The sequence below is a fragment of the Trifolium pratense genome, linkage group LG7, assembly GCF_020283565.1.
Source record: "Trifolium pratense cultivar HEN17-A07 linkage group LG7, ARS_RC_1.1, whole genome shotgun sequence".
In the NCBI taxonomy this organism is placed as follows: Eukaryota; Viridiplantae; Streptophyta; class Magnoliopsida; order Fabales; family Fabaceae; genus Trifolium; species Trifolium pratense.
In genome coordinates, this window is record NC_060065.1 from 56073183 (window position 1) to 56090461 (window position 17279).

The 17279-nt window shown below is 34.5% G+C and overlaps 4 protein-coding genes across 4 annotated transcripts; 3 read left to right on the forward strand and 1 right to left on the reverse strand.

Annotated features, from left to right (window-relative positions):
* The first annotated feature begins 1625 nt into the window (after window positions 1-1625).
* LOC123894101 (nuclear transcription factor Y subunit A-8-like) lies at window positions 1626-5432 on the forward strand. The gene is made up of 6 exons (XM_045943996.1): window positions 1626-1776; window positions 2787-3049; window positions 3389-3537; window positions 3613-3687; window positions 4435-4635; window positions 4717-5432. The coding sequence occupies exons 2-6, from the start codon at window positions 2818-2820 to the stop codon at window positions 5101-5103; spliced, it is 1044 nt and encodes a 347-aa protein (XP_045799952.1). The 5' UTR covers window positions 1626-1776; window positions 2787-2817; the 3' UTR covers window positions 5104-5432.
* Window positions 5433-6745: 1313 nt separating this feature from the next.
* Window positions 6746-9911, forward strand: LOC123894102 (PHD finger protein ALFIN-LIKE 3-like). Its single transcript, XM_045943997.1, has 5 exons — window positions 6746-7149; window positions 7315-7347; window positions 8014-8242; window positions 8918-9053; window positions 9342-9911. Exons 1-5 carry the CDS (start codon window positions 7062-7064, stop codon window positions 9609-9611), a joined length of 756 nt encoding a protein of 251 aa, XP_045799953.1. The 5' UTR covers window positions 6746-7061; the 3' UTR covers window positions 9612-9911.
* A 2490-nt stretch (window positions 9912-12401) lies between these two features.
* LOC123894103 (threonine synthase, chloroplastic-like) lies at window positions 12402-14248 on the forward strand. The gene has a single exon (XM_045943998.1). It carries the CDS (start codon window positions 12402-12404, stop codon window positions 14019-14021), a length of 1620 nt encoding a protein of 539 aa, XP_045799954.1. The 3' UTR covers window positions 14022-14248.
* A 595-nt stretch (window positions 14249-14843) lies between these two features.
* On the reverse strand, window positions 14844-16699 carry LOC123894104. Its single transcript, XM_045943999.1, has one exon. It carries the CDS (start codon window positions 16548-16550, stop codon window positions 15021-15023), a length of 1530 nt encoding a protein of 509 aa, XP_045799955.1. The 5' UTR covers window positions 16551-16699; the 3' UTR covers window positions 14844-15020.
* Between the last annotated feature and the right edge of the window lie 580 nt (window positions 16700-17279).

Sequence of the window (17279 nt, forward strand, 5' to 3'; positions counted from 1 at the left end):
CCTCATGATATTGGGTGATTATGTGGTTTGGGGAGTTGTCGAGCTTCAACATGTCGATGTTTTCAAGTGTTTGATTAGTGTGTCCGTTGGAATTTAGTCTAGCTTAAGAGCTTGCTCCAAATGAATTGGAATGTTTAGGTGAGTCATGTCAATCGATGAGCTAATATGGTTGCCGATTGTTTAACTTAACCATTTTTTGGTGGTGGAGAGATGATTGCAGATGTATGTTGTTTGACACACCTCCTCCTCTTAAGACAAATTTACCTTGGTATATTTTTACAAGAGATTATAAGTTATATTTTTAATCTTTTTCCATTTGGGAGTAACTGAGTTTCCATTTTTTTTTTTGTCAAAAAGAATGAGTCACAATTATAAACATAAACATCTCATTCATTCATTCTCGTCAAACACACAACACAACAAGTCGTACGTAGGAATATACTTAGTACCTACATAGTCAGATTCCATTGCCATAGTGATAGTAGCCGTACGATATTATACCAGGAGGTGGAAGCATGAGCCCCAATGTTCAATCACTTCCATTACAAAAAAACAACAGAGAATAATAATAAAATAAAAACACACATGACAAAACGACAAAAATAATAGAAAAAAAAAACTTTTTATTTTTTAAAAAAGAATTTTATTTTGAAGGACTTTTTTTAAGATCTACATTTTATCATATTCCTTTCTAATATGACTCTTTTTGCTCACGTTTTATTTTGCCTTCTCCTATTTTTAGAAAATTAATCTCTTTATTTTAAAATCACACAGTTTTGATTATCCATTAAATTTTTATATTTAAAAATGGTGATTTAACATATTTTAAATAACGATAGATAATTTGATGATCTTTTTCAATGATAAAAAAAATAATGATATTACAAAAGAAATTATTTAAAATTTTAGTTTTAATTAAAAAATATTTTTAAAAATTTAATTAATGAAATATAAACAACTAATCCACCTAGATGAATCTACATTATCATATCTATATTATCCAAATTGGTTTATTTAAGTATTGAACTTATAAAAAATAGTATTATTTAATAGTTATAATATCATCATATCTAAAACATTATTTATGATGATGTGGCTCAAAAAAAAGATAAATAAAGAATAGAAAACAACAGCATATATAAATCCTAGTTGAAATCCTATACAAATACAATATTAAACATAATTTTGTATGTACACGTAAACAGTTTTCTATATTTTTTAAAATTGAAAGAAAATATAAAAAGGTTGGAAGGTGGAAGTTGAGTGTAGTTGATGCATTAATGTTGCGGTGTACATTGTTAGTCTTTGTCAAGACTTAGCACTAAAGCCAAGAGACCAAGTACAACGGGAAACATTCATAAACAAACAATCATGGATTATGTTTTTTTTATTATATTTATTTATTTTTAAAAATAAACAATAATAGAGTTTTTAACTAATCATTAGTTGATTCAGTAGTGATTGACGCTGAACTTGGTATGAAGGACTGCGGTTCGATATCCGTAACTGCGATCGGAAAAAAGCTAAAACTACTTGATGCCAGAACTGACCCACGAACCAGGTTAAACCGGTGTCCGGTGATGAAAAAAAATAATAATAGTTTTTAGATTGGAGTGTTATAGACTGTAGTATTAGTAGTAGTGCCCCACCACTCTCTATGACTCATCCCTCTTTTCATATTTTTTCTTCTTCTTTAAGATTACATCTATGCTTTTTCAACCTTCATCTCTTCCCACAACACACATGCACAACAAATTTTGTTTCTAAATCTCCAAGGTTGGTGTCTCTTCTCTCTCTATGTTTTTTTTTTGTTTATAGATAAAAAAATCATTTTTTTTTTTTACCCTTTACTTTAAATTTCATGACATGTGTGAATCCATAAAAAGATAGAATTTTTAGCTTAAGATGATGAAACTGAACTTAAATAGATTTTGGGTTTTTTTTTTTCTTTATTTTTTGTTGTTGCATGATTTGTATATGTGGATGGTTGTACTTGATACAATAGGTTATTTTTAATTTTAGCAACTATTTATTGTTTGTTATATTTGTATATTTTGTGAAGTTAACATTTTTAGAAAGCTTTCCATTTCAGGTGTGAAAAGTGTTAAACTTCAATTGGGAAAGAATTTCCCCTTAGGTTTTCATTCATCCTAGTACTATTTATTCAAAGTGTCTTTTGCTTATGTGCCCAAAAAAATTGCCTTTTTCTTCTTGTCTACCTTTTTTGGACCAATATTGAAAAGGAAAACAAAGAGAATTTTGAAGTGTTTATTTAAGTTTCTGAGATTCAGCTTAATCTTTGACTGATGTTCAGTTGATTAAACAGATAATTTCCTCTTAATTTTGCAATTGAGATATTGATTCTGTTGAAGAATACTATGTAGCACTTGCTTAAAGTATTGCATGTAGTTTTTTATGATTCTTCAAATCCTCTATGGAAGTCCTTAAAATTAACTTATAGGTATCTTTTTTAACATTTGGAATCGAACTCGGTATACCGGGATTTACAACAATCATACAATTTGCACACCAACCACTTGCGCTAGACCCTGATGGTACTCATGAGGTCTTTTGTATGGTCTTGTTCATACAATTTTGTTTCTTTATTGTCCGGTTTGTAACATGAATATAATGTTCCTTTATGTGGTATCCTTATGCTAATTTGAACTATAAAAAAGTTCATATTTTGACTTTCGATACTGCAGCGACAATCTGGCACGAATCCATGAGAACGTTTTAGCTAGCTCTAGGTTTCTCATATATCTATTTTTCATTTTATTTGGAAGGTAAATGGAATATTATTCTAAGAGTTAAAAAATGAAGTGCTTATGTGAGAAAGATTCTGCTCATTCAACACCCCACCATGTTTTTGGATGTCCATCATGGGGAACTTCTTCTGAATCTGAAGTCCAACAAACATCCATGTCCAAAAGTTTGATCTTTAAAGTGGAAGCCCTGCCACAAAAATGCCACAATAGTAAGGCGCTGAGTTTTCAATTTCAAGAACAGGAATCATCTTCAACTCAATCGTCTGGCTCATCACAATCAGGTATTTGAATTGAAACACACTCTATTCGTGTGATTCTGTGTTTGTCAACCGGTGTTTTCTCATTTTGTTCTGCTTTTGGTTTATATATGTCTATTATGAAGCTGCAGTACAGTACTTTGTATCTCTATTTAGCACCTTTACTTCAAATTAAAGGTGTGTTCGCTGTTCGGCGTTAGTGTCGAACACGACACCTATCCATGTAGTTACACAATTACTTCTATTTCTTTACTTATTATGGTGTCGACGTGTCAATGTCATGCCTGGTGTTTGTGTCAGTATATCATAGCTTTCTTTACTCCCTAAAGTGAATTACTTAATTTAGCGGAGCTATGTCCGCAGGTCAAATTCCTTTTCAGAATAGTTCTTCTACTAGTTCAACATTTAAGAGAACCGAGGAGAATAGTATGGGATGTCTCATTGGGACATCATCTATTGGGACTTCAAATCTCACCATCCATCCTCCACTAGTGGATCACAGCCAATCACTTGTAAGCAGATATATCTCTATGTTCTAGTGGATGGAACATATATGCAGACACTTTTCTCAATATTTTAGGTTTCAGGCGCATATTGCATTCCACTTTGCTGATCCATGCTACAATGGCCTACTTTCTGCTTCATATGGCCAACAATATAAGGTAATTTGTACTTCGAGAGGTTTTTTTTATCTCGTATTTACTGTTTATGTCACCTTAACTCCACTCGAGCATGTTGATATTAATATTCACTTTAAAATAGAAGCATAAAAATGATCCTATGAGTTATGACTATGACTATGGACTGATATTTTCATGGCATCACATAATGGTTTCAGTAGATCTGATATCAATGAGACTATCTCTTCATTGTTGCTTCTCCATTCTTTGTGCATTTGGTTGGATGCTATTTTCATCTGGCTTTTGTTGAGAATGGCTTAGGAAAAGGACTTTCTAGGAGAGCTTATTGATATATTTTTTCATAAGAAAATGTTAGTAGTTGATTTGTTAGGGGAGGGGGGAATGTTAGTAGCAGATATCGAACCCTAAACCTCCAACATATAACTCTTTCACTGTCCCAACCCATACCACTGAGCTATTAGGATTGTGACCAAATCCTTATGAAAACATGTACATAGATGGTAGGAGTAGATGTTGCAGCCGGTACATCCTGTTTATACCTTAATTTACTCCTCCAAACAGATAATTCAATAGTTCATGCTCTCTGTCGTTGTCTAGTCCTTAACGGCTTTCATAATATTTTTTGCTTTTATTTTTGACCGAAGAGTGTATTAGTCAAGTTTCAATTATTTTGATTTCTTTGAGTTACATTAGTTCTCTAACTTGAGCCATAGTTATGAACTGAAAATTATTATGTAAAGCCATGACACTACTTGTTGCTAATTACAGGCTTATGGCATCGTGTCATCAAACTCTGATCAGCCTCTTCATGGCCAACTAATGGAAGCTGCTCCTGTCCGAATTCCCTTGCCATCCGATATGACGGAAGAACCCATATATGTGAATTCAAAGCAGTACCATGCTATTCTGAGGCGAAGACAGTGTCGAGCAAAACTTGAAGCACATAACAAACTCATCAAGGATCGTAAAGTAAGCACACATATTTGTTTTGTCTCCTTTGTAAGATAAAATTTCTCCTAAACCAACAACACTAAGAATATTGTTCTGCAGCCATATCTTCACGAGTCTCGCCATGTACATGCATTAAAGAGAGCTAGAGGGGCTGGTGGCCGCTTTCTCAATGCTAAAAAGCTCGAAGAATCAAAGCAAGCTTCACTAAATCATGGCCAAAATGTTTCCACCAGCTATACTTGTTTAAATTTGAATGGAAATATGTCAGAATCTAAAACGCGTGATCTAGTTGAAAATTACCGAGATGGTGCTTCTGCTTCTGATGTCACATATGGATCAAATAAGAATGAAATGTTCCAGCAGCAACAAGAGTTAGAATTCAGGTTATGCAGTTACCCTTCTTCTCAAACTGGAAGGAACATGCAGGAATATGCAGCTGACAAGAGTGTTGGTGCGAATCAACGCCGATTATCGGTTCTCATGTGAGAGACTTATATAACACATTGTTGTGGTTGTTCTTCATCATCATTAAGATCGGATGAACACCGCTTCATTGTGTTCTCCACCATTGGGAAGTCATCCTTGGCTCATATTTATATATATGTCTTACTGTTTGCTTATTTTCAATTTCCATCACATTTTACTACTACACCTATTATTGTTTTGTAGCCTAAATTTGTTTAGGCAAAAAGTGCAAGCACTGACTTGTTAAATACAGTGTTTTTTTTTTTTATGTTGATGTATGCAAATGACTTTAATATTGGAACCAAATGTGACTTTATTTGTTGTTTTTATGGGAAGAAGAGAATTTTGAATTTGACATGTCATAATTTGATGGATAGGGCTTAGCTTAAAGGCAAATGCTAACATGTGCGTGCACACGAAAAAAGAACTCAATATAGAAATATTTTTTTTAGGTCGTGCATTCAACCTTTCAATTTCAATGCAAAAATTCTAGTTTGGATTCCTTAACATGCATTTTTAGCAAAACCCTAGGTTTAATTTTTTTTGTTTGGAAAAGGGCAAGAAACTTAATTAATAAGGCATAAGACATGCCAAAAGAACCGGTCAAGATACATATGTGTTTTCAAGTATCACCCAAATTATACTAATGTCTCCACAATCAATCCCACTAAAATACATCAGTGCCCTAAGTTTAATTATACTTTTAGTTCTTCAGCTATCGTGTGATTTTAGTCTCACAAATTTTTTGGAACAATTTTGGTTCTTATAATTTTTCTGTTTGCATTAACTAGTAGATGCGTTCAAATGAATGAGGCACTTTTATCTTCTCTCTAGAAACTGGAGGGTTAGACTAGTGCATACTCTTCGGGAAGGGAACACTTGTGCAGACTTCTTAGCCAAGATTGGAGCTCGCAGCCCTGAAACTTACTCTCGTATAGCCGTTCCACCGGTTGGAATGAGTCTCCTCCTGCTAGCTGATGCTAGTGGGAATTTTTATTCTAGATAATTTTCTTTGTTGTTTTTTCCTTTTTCTTTTCATCTTGTACAAAAAAAAAAAGGATGAGGCACTGAGAGTGAATGGAGGATAAATTAGGGTTTCATGTGCGCATTGAGGCACCACTTATTTAGTTTGTGTGATTGAGACGACCAATCTTATCTTATTAAAAAAGTTTGAATCAAGAGGAGAAACCTATGAAGCACATAAAATGAATGAATGATTTGAGTTTTTTTTGATAATTATTAAATTTTGAGAAACTTACTTTTATTGTGTAAATGAAATTATAAGAGATAAGTTTTTTTTTTTTTTTTGTATGGGTGAACGTATAAATATAGAAATAAAGGATAAAATTTCACAATAGGTGAATAAAAGTTAATGGATACATTAAATGTGTGCTAAGACTTTGGTCAACCTATTAGACTTTTTATTTTATTTTAGTTAAAATAAAAGTTTTGAAGAAGATATTTAATGTAGTTTTACATATTTTATGCATTTTTTATTTCCGTAAATTTTTATTTTATTTTATTACTATATATTTTGTTGGTCAATGGTCAATGCATTTGTTTTATATTTACCACATACATAGAAAGTAGTAAAATATGAGAATGTCCTTATGACCGTTGATGAGGTGAGAATAATTTAGATTATTACAGTGGAGACTAGGACAGAGGATCCAGTCCCGTAGAAATAAAATCCACCTCGTAGAGAAAAAGAAGAAAGAAAAGAAGAAGAAGAAACTGCTTTGCGTTGTGTTGTGTTTTTTGTTATCTCTCTCTCTCTCTCTCTCTCTCTCTCTCTCTCTCTCTCTCTGTCGTTGTTTTCTTCTCTTTGTCTTTCTTTCACTCTCATCGCATCTCTTTCCCTACGACACAACAAACTCACCCAAACCCTAAACCAAAACGACACCGTTTTCAACAATTTTCTCTTAATTTCCACTCTCACCATAACAACAATTACCCATTGAAAAAAAAAAGAGAGGAAAATGGAAGGTCGAGGAACTCGTTCCGTTGAAGAAATTTTTGAGGATTTCAAAAGCCGTAGAGCTGGAATCATCAAAGCCCTAACCACTGGTACTAATTTCTTCAATTACGATTACCAATTTTGAAATTCATTTCTCGATCTACAACTCTAATGTTTAAATTTCAATTCTTTGTATAAAAAAATAATAAGGGTTTTTGAAATTTATTTATTTTTTAACTAAAAGATGTTTTTTTTTTTGTTTGGTTTTGTTGCAGATGTTGAAGATTTCTACAGACAATGTGATCCTGGTTAGTTTAACTCAAATGTTTTGTGTCTAATTTTTTGTATATATGGTGTAGTTCTGTCGTTGACATTTGAAGCATGATTTTAGGTTTTCATTTTTGTTATTGTTGTTGCAATTGCTATAACTGTTTTGTCCAATTGAGATGCTTTGTGTGTTTTAGTTATTAGGGTTATGTGTAATTGATGATAATTCACTGAGTTTTGATGTGGGTGATTTTTAATGTAGCCATAAGCAATACATTTTGCAAATTTTGTAGCTTTCTATGATTAAATGTAGTTGAATACGGTATTCAAGTTTGTCATAAACTTTTGATATATAATAATAGCCACTGAGAGGATGATATTTATGCTGGTGATTGGTATAGCGCATGATTTTCCTATTAAAGTCAATGATTTGGAAATCTCATTACCGACTTTTTGGGGGGAATTGTTTTGTTTGTTTCACCATCACTAGTGCTTGTTGGGTAGTATTATATGGAATGCTTGATAGTTCTGTAAACCTCTTGGGGGTGAATTTTATGCTGAGGTGAAGATATAATGGATTTAAACTGCGTGCAAATAAAAATACTGTAAATGTTGCAAGTTGTTTTATCCATATTAAATTGCATTCATTTGTGGTTATTTTATTCCATGTATGAGTTTTAATATCTGTTGTTATTGTACTCTTTCAGAGAAGGAGAATCTGTGCTTATATGGATTACTTAATGAGAAGTGGGAAGTGAATTTACCTGTTGAAGAAGTTCCTCCGGAGCTTCCTGAGCCTGTGCTGGGCATCAACTTTGCTAGAGATGGGATGCAAGAGAAAGACTGGCTATCTTTAGTTGCTGTTCATAGTGATACATGGTTGCTTTCCCTTGCATTCTACTTTGGAGCCAGATTTTCATTTGATAAAACTGACAGGTATATATCACTCAGAACATAACTATTTTTATCTTAAGTCAACTTGTAAAGAAGTTGGTTCTGGAATCCGGATGAGTATTAAATTATGGCACTATTACTTTTCTTATCAGTACATTGGTTTAGTCATTGTCGTGTTGGATTTTTCTTAACCCCCTTGATGAATAGGAGTTTTCTTGTTTAGTATGTGGCCAATTGTCTCAACTTAACAATTGTTTTCAAGCATCAGCATTGATTTGTAATTTTATTTGTTTGTAAATCATTGTTGAGGAGGTAGTATCCCACCACGGAGACAAAGATGTTGAAGCATAGAAAAAATGTGTACCCTTTTTCATTTTTTCATGAAAAAGGGGAGCCTTGCCTTTCATGTGTGTGAGGCTGATTCCACGATTCGAGCCTGTGACCTCTTAGTCACATCACACATGGCAGCAAATCTATAGCAGTTTCTATCTGCTGAGCTCTGGCTGGCTCATCTTAAGATATTGCAAGAAGGAAAAGTTGGATTTATATATTGATTATCACACGTGAATGGAAGATCCATGTCACGTGGTGTTTTTTTAGCCGGCGCAATCAATGCTCTTTCGGTCATCATGTAATCATCCGTGTATTGATACTTGGTAATGTCATATTGATTTTCTTATGCATTCATCTAGTCACAATTTGCCATTTGTGATGCAGGAAACGTCTATTCAATTTGATTAATGAACTACCAACAGTATATGAAGTTGTTACTGGTGCAGCAAAGAAACAAGTTAAAGAGAAGTCTTCAGTCTCAAACAACAGTGGCAGCAAGTCTAAGTCCAGTTCTAAAGCGGTAAAATATTTCTTGACGAACATTCGTGACAAATAAGTATATCTGTTAATAAATATTTTTGAAGATAAATAGATTAGAATTTCATTGTTAATAAATATTTGCACTGGTTAATTATTTCAACCGTTGTACTTGTAAGATGGAATTTGGACTGCATCCTAATATGTTATATCATTTTGAATTTGGCATTTGGAATATGGACTGCATCCTAATATGTTGATATCTTGTTTGTGTTCTGTTCTATTTCTGAGATTGTATGTGTTCTCATCTAATTGTCGACTGGTTGAACAGCGGGCTCCTGAAACTCAGAGTAGACAACCAAAGGCGGCAGTACAGCCAAAAGATGAGGAGGAAGGACTGGAAGAGCATGATGAAGATGAACATGGAGAAGCCATGTGCGGGGCTTGTGGTGATAGTAATGGTGCTGATGAGTTCTGGATCTGCTGTGACATATGTGAGAAGTGGTTCCATGGCAAATGCGTGAAGATCACTCCTGCACGCGCAGAACATATCAAGCAGTACAAGTGCCCTTCATGCAGTAGTAACAAGAGAGCTCGCTAGCAATATTTCAGTTACAGACAAACTTTGTTGGAGTCTTTATTGATCTGGTTAATATGCTTTTCTTTCTAGATGCAGTTGATGGATAGTTTTTATTTAAGTTGGAGACATAGGTTTCTTTTTTATGACTTCTTTGGTATATGTATGTATCCGTAGTGAAGCATTGTTGACTGAGAAAAGCTCAAGTCTTTTCTTTAGTCTCGTCTTGGCTATCAAAGACAATTGCCTGGGCTGGCCACATTAATGTTATGGATTTTAAATTAAACCAACATTTGCACCAAATGAAGGAATTATATTTTGCCATCTTTTGTTTCTATAGTCCCTTTTGACTGTAGATGCAGATAAATAGTAGCAGCCTAGACGATGGCTCGGTATGATAAAAATAGCGGATAGCTAAAAGGTTGATAATAAATGAGTGGATAAGCTAGTGTGTTAAATTTGAAATGACAATATGATAGTTTATTTTGTTTCTTTCAAATTTACCATAAAATTGCCAATTTTATGTCAATTTTTTTTTGGTTGATAGACGAAATGACAAAGCCATTTAAAAATCACACACACAAAGTGGAGTGACCGGAGTTCGAGTCTCGGTCCTGACGTCCGACACTAGTAATTTCGGTATTTCTGTCGGTTGAACTAAGATTTGTGGGCAATATGTCATTTTCAGAGATCAATTATTCAATGAACCCTAAAAAAGCATCTATTTCTTATAAGCCTTCTTATAAAAATATCAAAGATGATATACATTAATAAGTTTTGTTAATGTATTTCCAAGACACATGTGTACCTAAATTAGACATGACAATAAAACCCATACTCGCGGGTACCCACCCAAACCATACCCGTTTTGACGGGGAATACCCGAGTTGACTGGGTTTGGGTTCGGGTTCGGGTTTTCCCCGATTTCAAAAGATGGGTTTGGGGCGGGTAATGGGTACATTGATACCCACCTCGAACCCGTCCCCGAACCCGCCCCGCTTATACTAAAAATTAGAAACGCTTAAACAATCTCTTAAATTAGGTTCATATATTTATTTTTTATTTTAATTTGAGTATTAAACAAACCATTTTCTCTATTTTTTTTTTCTTTATTTAAAAAAATATTGTTGAGAAAAAATAATTTTGGACATTTAACATTTTTTTAATAAAAAAATACTAAAATATAATCTAAATTCATGTGGAAAGAGGCGTAATGGGGATACCCGAAACCCGATGGGGATACCCGATCCCCGTTGGGTATGGGTTTGAGGTTATCATTTTTATCCCGCTCGAATTTGGGATGAATTTGGGGAAACCCGAACTTTATGGGTTTGGGTTTGGGGAGGGCAAAACCCGTCCCCGCCCCGCCCCATTGTCATGCCTACCCTAAATCACATGCTAAGTTATTCAAAAAGTAGAATTTTTACATTGAAAAATATAATGATTTAATTTTTTTTATCTAGTAGTCTAGTGGTTAGAAATTTTACGTTAAAATAAAGGCTTAATTAGTATTTTGGTCTCTTAAAGAAATTTTAGGTTTCACTTTGGTCCCTTAAAGAATAAATGTTCCGTCTGAGTCGCTTAATGATATCTCTATTAGACAAAAAGGTTCATTCCGTTAACTTTTAACCAAATTTGTAAGGTGTACCAGGTGGTCCACCATATACCTCCATAAATCTTTTGATTTTAACCGTTTGATCTTATTGTAAAAAAAAAGACCATTGGATTTTGCATGTCGATCGGATTTAATGGTGCACTTTTCTATATCTTCATCTTCTTCCACATATTAGAATTGCTAAACTTTCTAAAATTTTAACTTCTAAATTTCTAAAATCCAACGTCCCCATCTATAAAGCGATTGAACTCGAACACATTAAAGTCTCACCGCTGTGGCAGAGCTTGGTAACTTGGTGAGGGGATGTAGTTGGTTGGGCTGCCATGGATGATGAAAGATTCGGGATAGTAACATGCTCTCTGTTCTTAACCAATCCCCATGATATTCTTCTGTGCTATTTTTTTCTCTCTAAATCATTGGCCATCTTGATGTGGAGATATGAGATTTTGGAAATTTAGGTTTTTTTTTTTTCAAGATTTGGGATTTTGTGAAAAGTTAAAGTTTTAGAAAGTTTAGAAATTTTTAAAAAAATTTGAGGGTTTTGTTTGAAGTTGATAGAAAATCTGGAAGTTTATGAAGAATGAAGAATATGAAGAGGAATGTGTGGAAGAATATGAAGAAATAGAAAAATAATTTAGTTGGTGATTGTGCACCATTAGATCCCAGGACATGTAAAATCTAATGGTCTCTTTTTTACAAGAAGATCAAATGGTTAAGATTACAAAAAATATATTGTGGTATATGGTGGACCACCTTCGATGTTGGTCCACTTAATACATTTGTGGTTAATAAATTAACGGAAAGGACCAATGCAGACTTTTTTTTTCTTTAAGGGACCATTATAAAACCTAAAATATCTTTAAAGACCAAATAACTAATTAAGCCTAAAATAAATAATTGGAGTGTCAGGTTTGAACCCAACTCCTTATAATACATGTGATGTCCTATCAATTGAGTTAAGTTCCCCGAAGAATTTAACTAACAAATGATGACATGACATTAGAATGGACGGATGGTTGATGTGATAAGTGTAGTAAGTAGAGTGACTAGAGACGCGGCGGCTCGCAAGTTGCATCAATCTGTCTTCTACTCATTTCATTGTTTTTCTCTATTCATTTTTCATTTGATTTCTTTGAATAACTGAACTCAGATTCAAACCATAACTGAAACACAAAAACCAAACCCTATTTTTCATTCCCATGGCTTCTTCTTCAACCCTATTTCAATCTTCACCTTTCTCTCTCAACAACACCAAAACCAAACCCTATTATTCTCTTCCCAATTCACCAAAACCCACTCATTTCACTATCAAATCCCAATCTCAACCAACACAACCCCAAATCAACCTCACTCAATCAACCAACAACAACACTCCCACCACTCCACCACCTCCCACCACCAAACACCGCCGTCCCGCCGACCAAAACATCCGCGACGAAGCCCGTCGCACAAACATCTCCCAAAATCTCTTCTCCGCCAAATACGTCCCATTCAACGCCGATCCATCTTCCACTGAATCCTACTCCCTCGACGAAATCGTTTACCGATCTCAATCCGGCGACCTCCTCGACGTTCAACATGACCTCACCGCTCTCAAGAAATTCGACGGTGCTTACTGGCGTAACCTCTTTGATTCTCGTGTCGGTAAAACCACATGGCCATATGGTTCTGGTGTTTGGAGTAAAAAGGAATGGGTTTTACCTGAAATTGATGATGATGATATTGTTAGTGCTTTTGAAGGTAATTCTAATCTTTTTTGGGCTGAACGTTTTGGCAAACAGTTTCTAGGCATGAATGATTTATGGGTTAAACATTGTGGTATTAGTCATACTGGTAGTTTTAAGGATTTGGGTATGACTGTTCTTGTTAGTCAAGTTAATCGTCTTCGAAAAATGAATCGTCCTGTTGTTGGTGTTGGTTGTGCTTCCACTGGTGATACTTCGGCTGCTTTGTCTGCTTATTGTGCATCTGCTGGGATACCTTCCATTGTTTTCCTTCCTGCTAATAGAATATCGATTGCTCAATTGGTTCAACCCATTGCGAATGGTGCTTTTGTTCTTAGCATTGATACTGATTTTGATGGGTGTATGCAGTTGATTCGTGAAGTTACGGCTGAATTGCCTATTTATTTGGCTAATTCTTTGAATAGTTTGAGGCTTGAAGGACAGAAAACTGCTGCAATTGAGATTTTGCAGCAGTTTGATTGGCAGGTACCTGATTGGGTTATTGTACCGGGTGGTAATCTTGGAAATATTTATGCTTTTTATAAAGGGTTTCATATGTGTAGAGAGTTAGGTCTTGTGGATAGGATTCCAAGGCTTGTTTGTGCTCAAGCTGCAAATGCGAATCCGTTATATTTGTATTTTAAGTCGGGTTGGAAAGAGTTTAAGCCGGTTAGGGCACAGACGACTTTTGCTTCTGCTATACAGATTGGTGATCCTGTTTCTATTGATAGAGCTGTTCATGCTTTGAAGAACTGTAATGGTATTGTCGAGGAAGCTACTGAGGAAGAATTGATGGATGCTATGGCTCAGGCTGATTCGACTGGCATGTTTACTTGTCCTCATACCGGTGTTGCTTTGACTGCTTTGTTTAAGCTTAGGAATAGCGGTGTTATTAAGCCTACTGATAGGACTGTGGTGGTGAGTACTGCTCATGGGTTGAAGTTTACTCAGTCCAAAATTGATTACCATTCAAAGGGTATCAAGGATTTGGATTGCCAATTTGCCAATCCTCCAATGCAGGTCAAGGCTGATTTTGGATCTGTTATGGATGTTTTGTCCAAGTATTTGCAGAGCAAGGCTCCCAAGTATCATTAGGTTAGCGCTGCTGGTTTTTGCTGCATGTTTGTTTTTTAGGCATTGTGTTGTCTTTTGTATTAGATTTTCGGTCTTTATGATGATTTACTTGCATTTTGTATGCATGCTGCTCTCTTTAATTGAGAAAGCTTGCTGGATTTGTTGTAGATTATCTTTGTTGAGCATTTAGTAGCTCCCCGTAGAAAATAATCGGATAAAATAAGAAATGCTCATCATTGGCTTTGTTACTGCATTACTATTATATAGATCAATGTCCCCATCCTTGATAAAACAAATTTCTTGCTTCTTATGCTGGTGGCTTAAACTAAATTTATAAATCGATTTCCCACATTTTATAAACCTCTTTCACAAAAGTTGGTATAGTTCCATTTGAAAAGGAATTCACCTACATTCCTAGCCATATCTGACAACAAAATCAAATTTATTACAACAAAATAAACTAATACAGAGTACCATTGAGGATTTCTATACTTTTCCCCAAAGGGACATCTTGGTTGAATTTTCCTTAAGATATTATTGAATAAAACACTTAACTTCCCTTGTATTACACTGATTTTTTATGAGACTTTGAAGCTTTGCTGTGTTATAAACTACACAAACCTTCTTTACTGATGAGCCTAAATTGGAATGTATGTTTCCAAATGAATCTAAAAAAATGTTTGGTTGATATAACATTATTTGTAAAGATATTTTTAAAATTCAAATAATGGATAAAAAATTAATGTTTAAAACATACTAATAAGATGAATCTGATGGGGTTTGTCAACTGGTAAGGTCTCAACGACAAAAAACTGAAAACTTCAAATGTTTATACACAAAAAATGAAAAGAAAATCAAGAGTTGCATATATGCTAGAATTCTCTTGCAAAGTATTACTATACTCCTATTCCATTTGTATAAATATGAGCTCAATGTATACATCAGAAGGAGGAAAAAAATCACTTAAGAAACAAATCAATTATAAATGACTTAAGAATATGTTTTCAACTTCTTCTTTTGTTAATGGTTTTGGTGATGAAGAGTATTATAGAGATTAGACCTCCCTATCCCCTGCTTCTTCATGGAATTCATTTTCTCCATCTTTAAACCAGCCCTGAAACTTTGAATAAAACTACCAGCTTTGCTATCAACATCTGGGTTGGGATTTGGATACACCAATAGATCAATTCCAGGTTCTTCATCACGACCGATTGGCAACTCCATTACTTCATCGTCATCATCTATATCTGCCAAACCATCACTTGTACTACTTATGCTATCTATTCTAACAAAGTCACCCTGCACTTTAAACTTCCATGCTGGCATCTTGAACGGTGGCGGTGGGGGCGGTGGTGGAGGTATTGAGTTCAACGGTGACTCGTTACCTGTAATTACAAAAAAGTTCTCGTCCTTTGTTTTTGACACAAGCATGGATGAAACATGATGATGTGGCGGCGAGACAGAGTTACGTTTCTTCTGTTTGTTTTTCTTCAAAGAGAACAAATCATGAAAAGAAGAAGAAGAAGGCATTGTAGTAGGAGGTTCAGAATTTAGAAAGCTTTGAAAATTTTCAACACTTTTATGCCTATGCTTCTTCTTTCCTCTCAAAGATTGATACGTTTTATCATCCTTTGTTGAACTTGCCTTTTTATTCTTTCTCTCTGAATCTTTGTTATTTTTCGCTTTCTCAATCGTTTCCGATTCATACATTTCTATTGCTTGCTTCTTCCTGTTCTTTCCTTTCAAAGATGTGTCCACTTCAATGTCTTTGGTGCTTGCTTCTTTTCCTTGTTTGATATTTAAATCCAATCCACGTTCTAATGCTTGCTTCTTCTTGTTCTTTCCTTTCAAAGATGTGTCCACTTCAATGTTCCTGGTGCTTACTTCTTCTTTTTCTTGTCTGAAATTTAAATCCAATCTAGGTTCTAATGCTTGCTTCATCTTTCCTTTCAAAGATGTGTCCACTTCAATGTCCTTGGTGCTTGCTTCTTCCTTTTCTTCTTTGAAATTCAAATCCAATCCACGGTAACCGTTAACATGTGTATCATCGCTAAATCGCCACCGTTCATCCCTGGAGACCCAAAAAGATTCTTGTCGAAGATCAGGGTAGGAGTTGAAACTCCTCAATCTGTTATATGAAGTTCTATCTTCTGAGTACTCATACCAAAAACTTGGCTCTGTTTCTGGCTCTAGGTTGGGTGTCTCATACTCTTGTCGCGTGTTTGTCTCTGAAAATGTTTGATCTTCGTGGGAACGTGGACTTTCGTTGTTGTTGTTTTTGCTAAGGAAGCCACAAAATATGGCAAAGAGAACAAGCAAAAGGTTGAGGGAATCCCAACTCTTCTTAATTGAATTGGGTTTGAAAATGTGGGAGTAGAAAGAGTGCAATGTAGGAACTATAACTAAGATGAATGCAAGTGTAATTACTAGAAGGAATATGACAACCGTGCTGGAGCTGATGAATAGTGAGTACGAGCGGCTGAGGCGGCGGCGGTTGGCGCTGCTGTTTTGCACCCAGAAGGGTGAAGATATGTCTTCCTCTTCTTCCATCTGGTTTTGGTTGATGCCAAATGGTTGAATTTTTTTTCCCTAGTTAAAAAATGGGATATGTTTTGAATATTGGTATGGAAAAAAAAAGTGTGATTTTCAATTTTCTTATAATGGTGTGTTGGAGTGGTTGCTTTGGTTTGATTCTGTTTTTTGTGTCCTTTGGTTGCTTATATAGTGTGGATAACATGATTATTTAATTTATTTAATGTAGAGTAATATAATGTGCATGCCATTTTATTTTATTTATTTATTTATATCTATTTAGACATTCAAGTATATATTATATTTTCAAATGAATTGATGAGATTGGTGGGAATGTGAATGAAGAATGATAATAATATGAAAATATGTTTAACTTGAAAATTGTTGTCAATTTGGTGGTATTGGCTGTTTCATGGAAATGACAGCCAAATTATTAAATGGTGGTAAACCATGTCCATGTGCCTTTCTAAATTGTCAAATTGAAGCTTGTAATAAGCTTGACTTGATCCCCAATTTTATTTCAAACTTGCAAACTATTACAAGGGACCAATCATTGAACTAATTTAATTCATGCCATATCACATTATAATATTTTCTTCATTATGAATTTGCTGCAAAAATGTATATTTTAAAATTTTTTGTGACTCTCATGTATGCTGGTTTTTATTTTATATTGTCTTTATTAGTCTTACTTTTGAACATGACTTGCATAAACCTTAGTATATTAAGATAACCAGCTAGCTATAG

Excerpts from the sequence above, each read along its gene's own strand:
- LOC123894101 (XM_045943996.1), top strand. The coding sequence starts at position 2,818 with ATGAAGTGCTTATGTGAGAAAGATTCTGCTCATTCAACACCCCACCAT. Across the intron at positions 3,050-3,388 it reads GTCTGGCTCATCACAATCAG|GTCAAATTCCTTTTCAGAAT; the intron begins GTATTTGAATTG and ends CTATGTCCGCAG. Across the intron at positions 3,538-3,612 it reads TGGATCACAGCCAATCACTT|GCGCATATTGCATTCCACTT; the intron begins GTAAGCAGATAT and ends TTTAGGTTTCAG.
- LOC123894103 (XM_045943998.1), top strand. The coding sequence starts at position 12,402 with ATGGCTTCTTCTTCAACCCTATTTCAATCTTCACCTTTCTCTCTCAAC.
- LOC123894104 (XM_045943999.1), bottom strand. The coding sequence starts at position 16,550 with ATGGAAGAAGAGGAAGACATATCTTCACCCTTCTGGGTGCAAAACAGC.
- LOC123894102 (XM_045943997.1), top strand. The coding sequence starts at position 7,062 with ATGGAAGGTCGAGGAACTCGTTCCGTTGAAGAAATTTTTGAGGATTTC. Across the intron at positions 8,243-8,917 it reads TCATTTGATAAAACTGACAG|GAAACGTCTATTCAATTTGA; the intron begins GTATATATCACT and ends TTTGTGATGCAG. Across the intron at positions 9,054-9,341 it reads CTAAGTCCAGTTCTAAAGCG|CGGGCTCCTGAAACTCAGAG; the intron begins GTAAAATATTTC and ends CTGGTTGAACAG.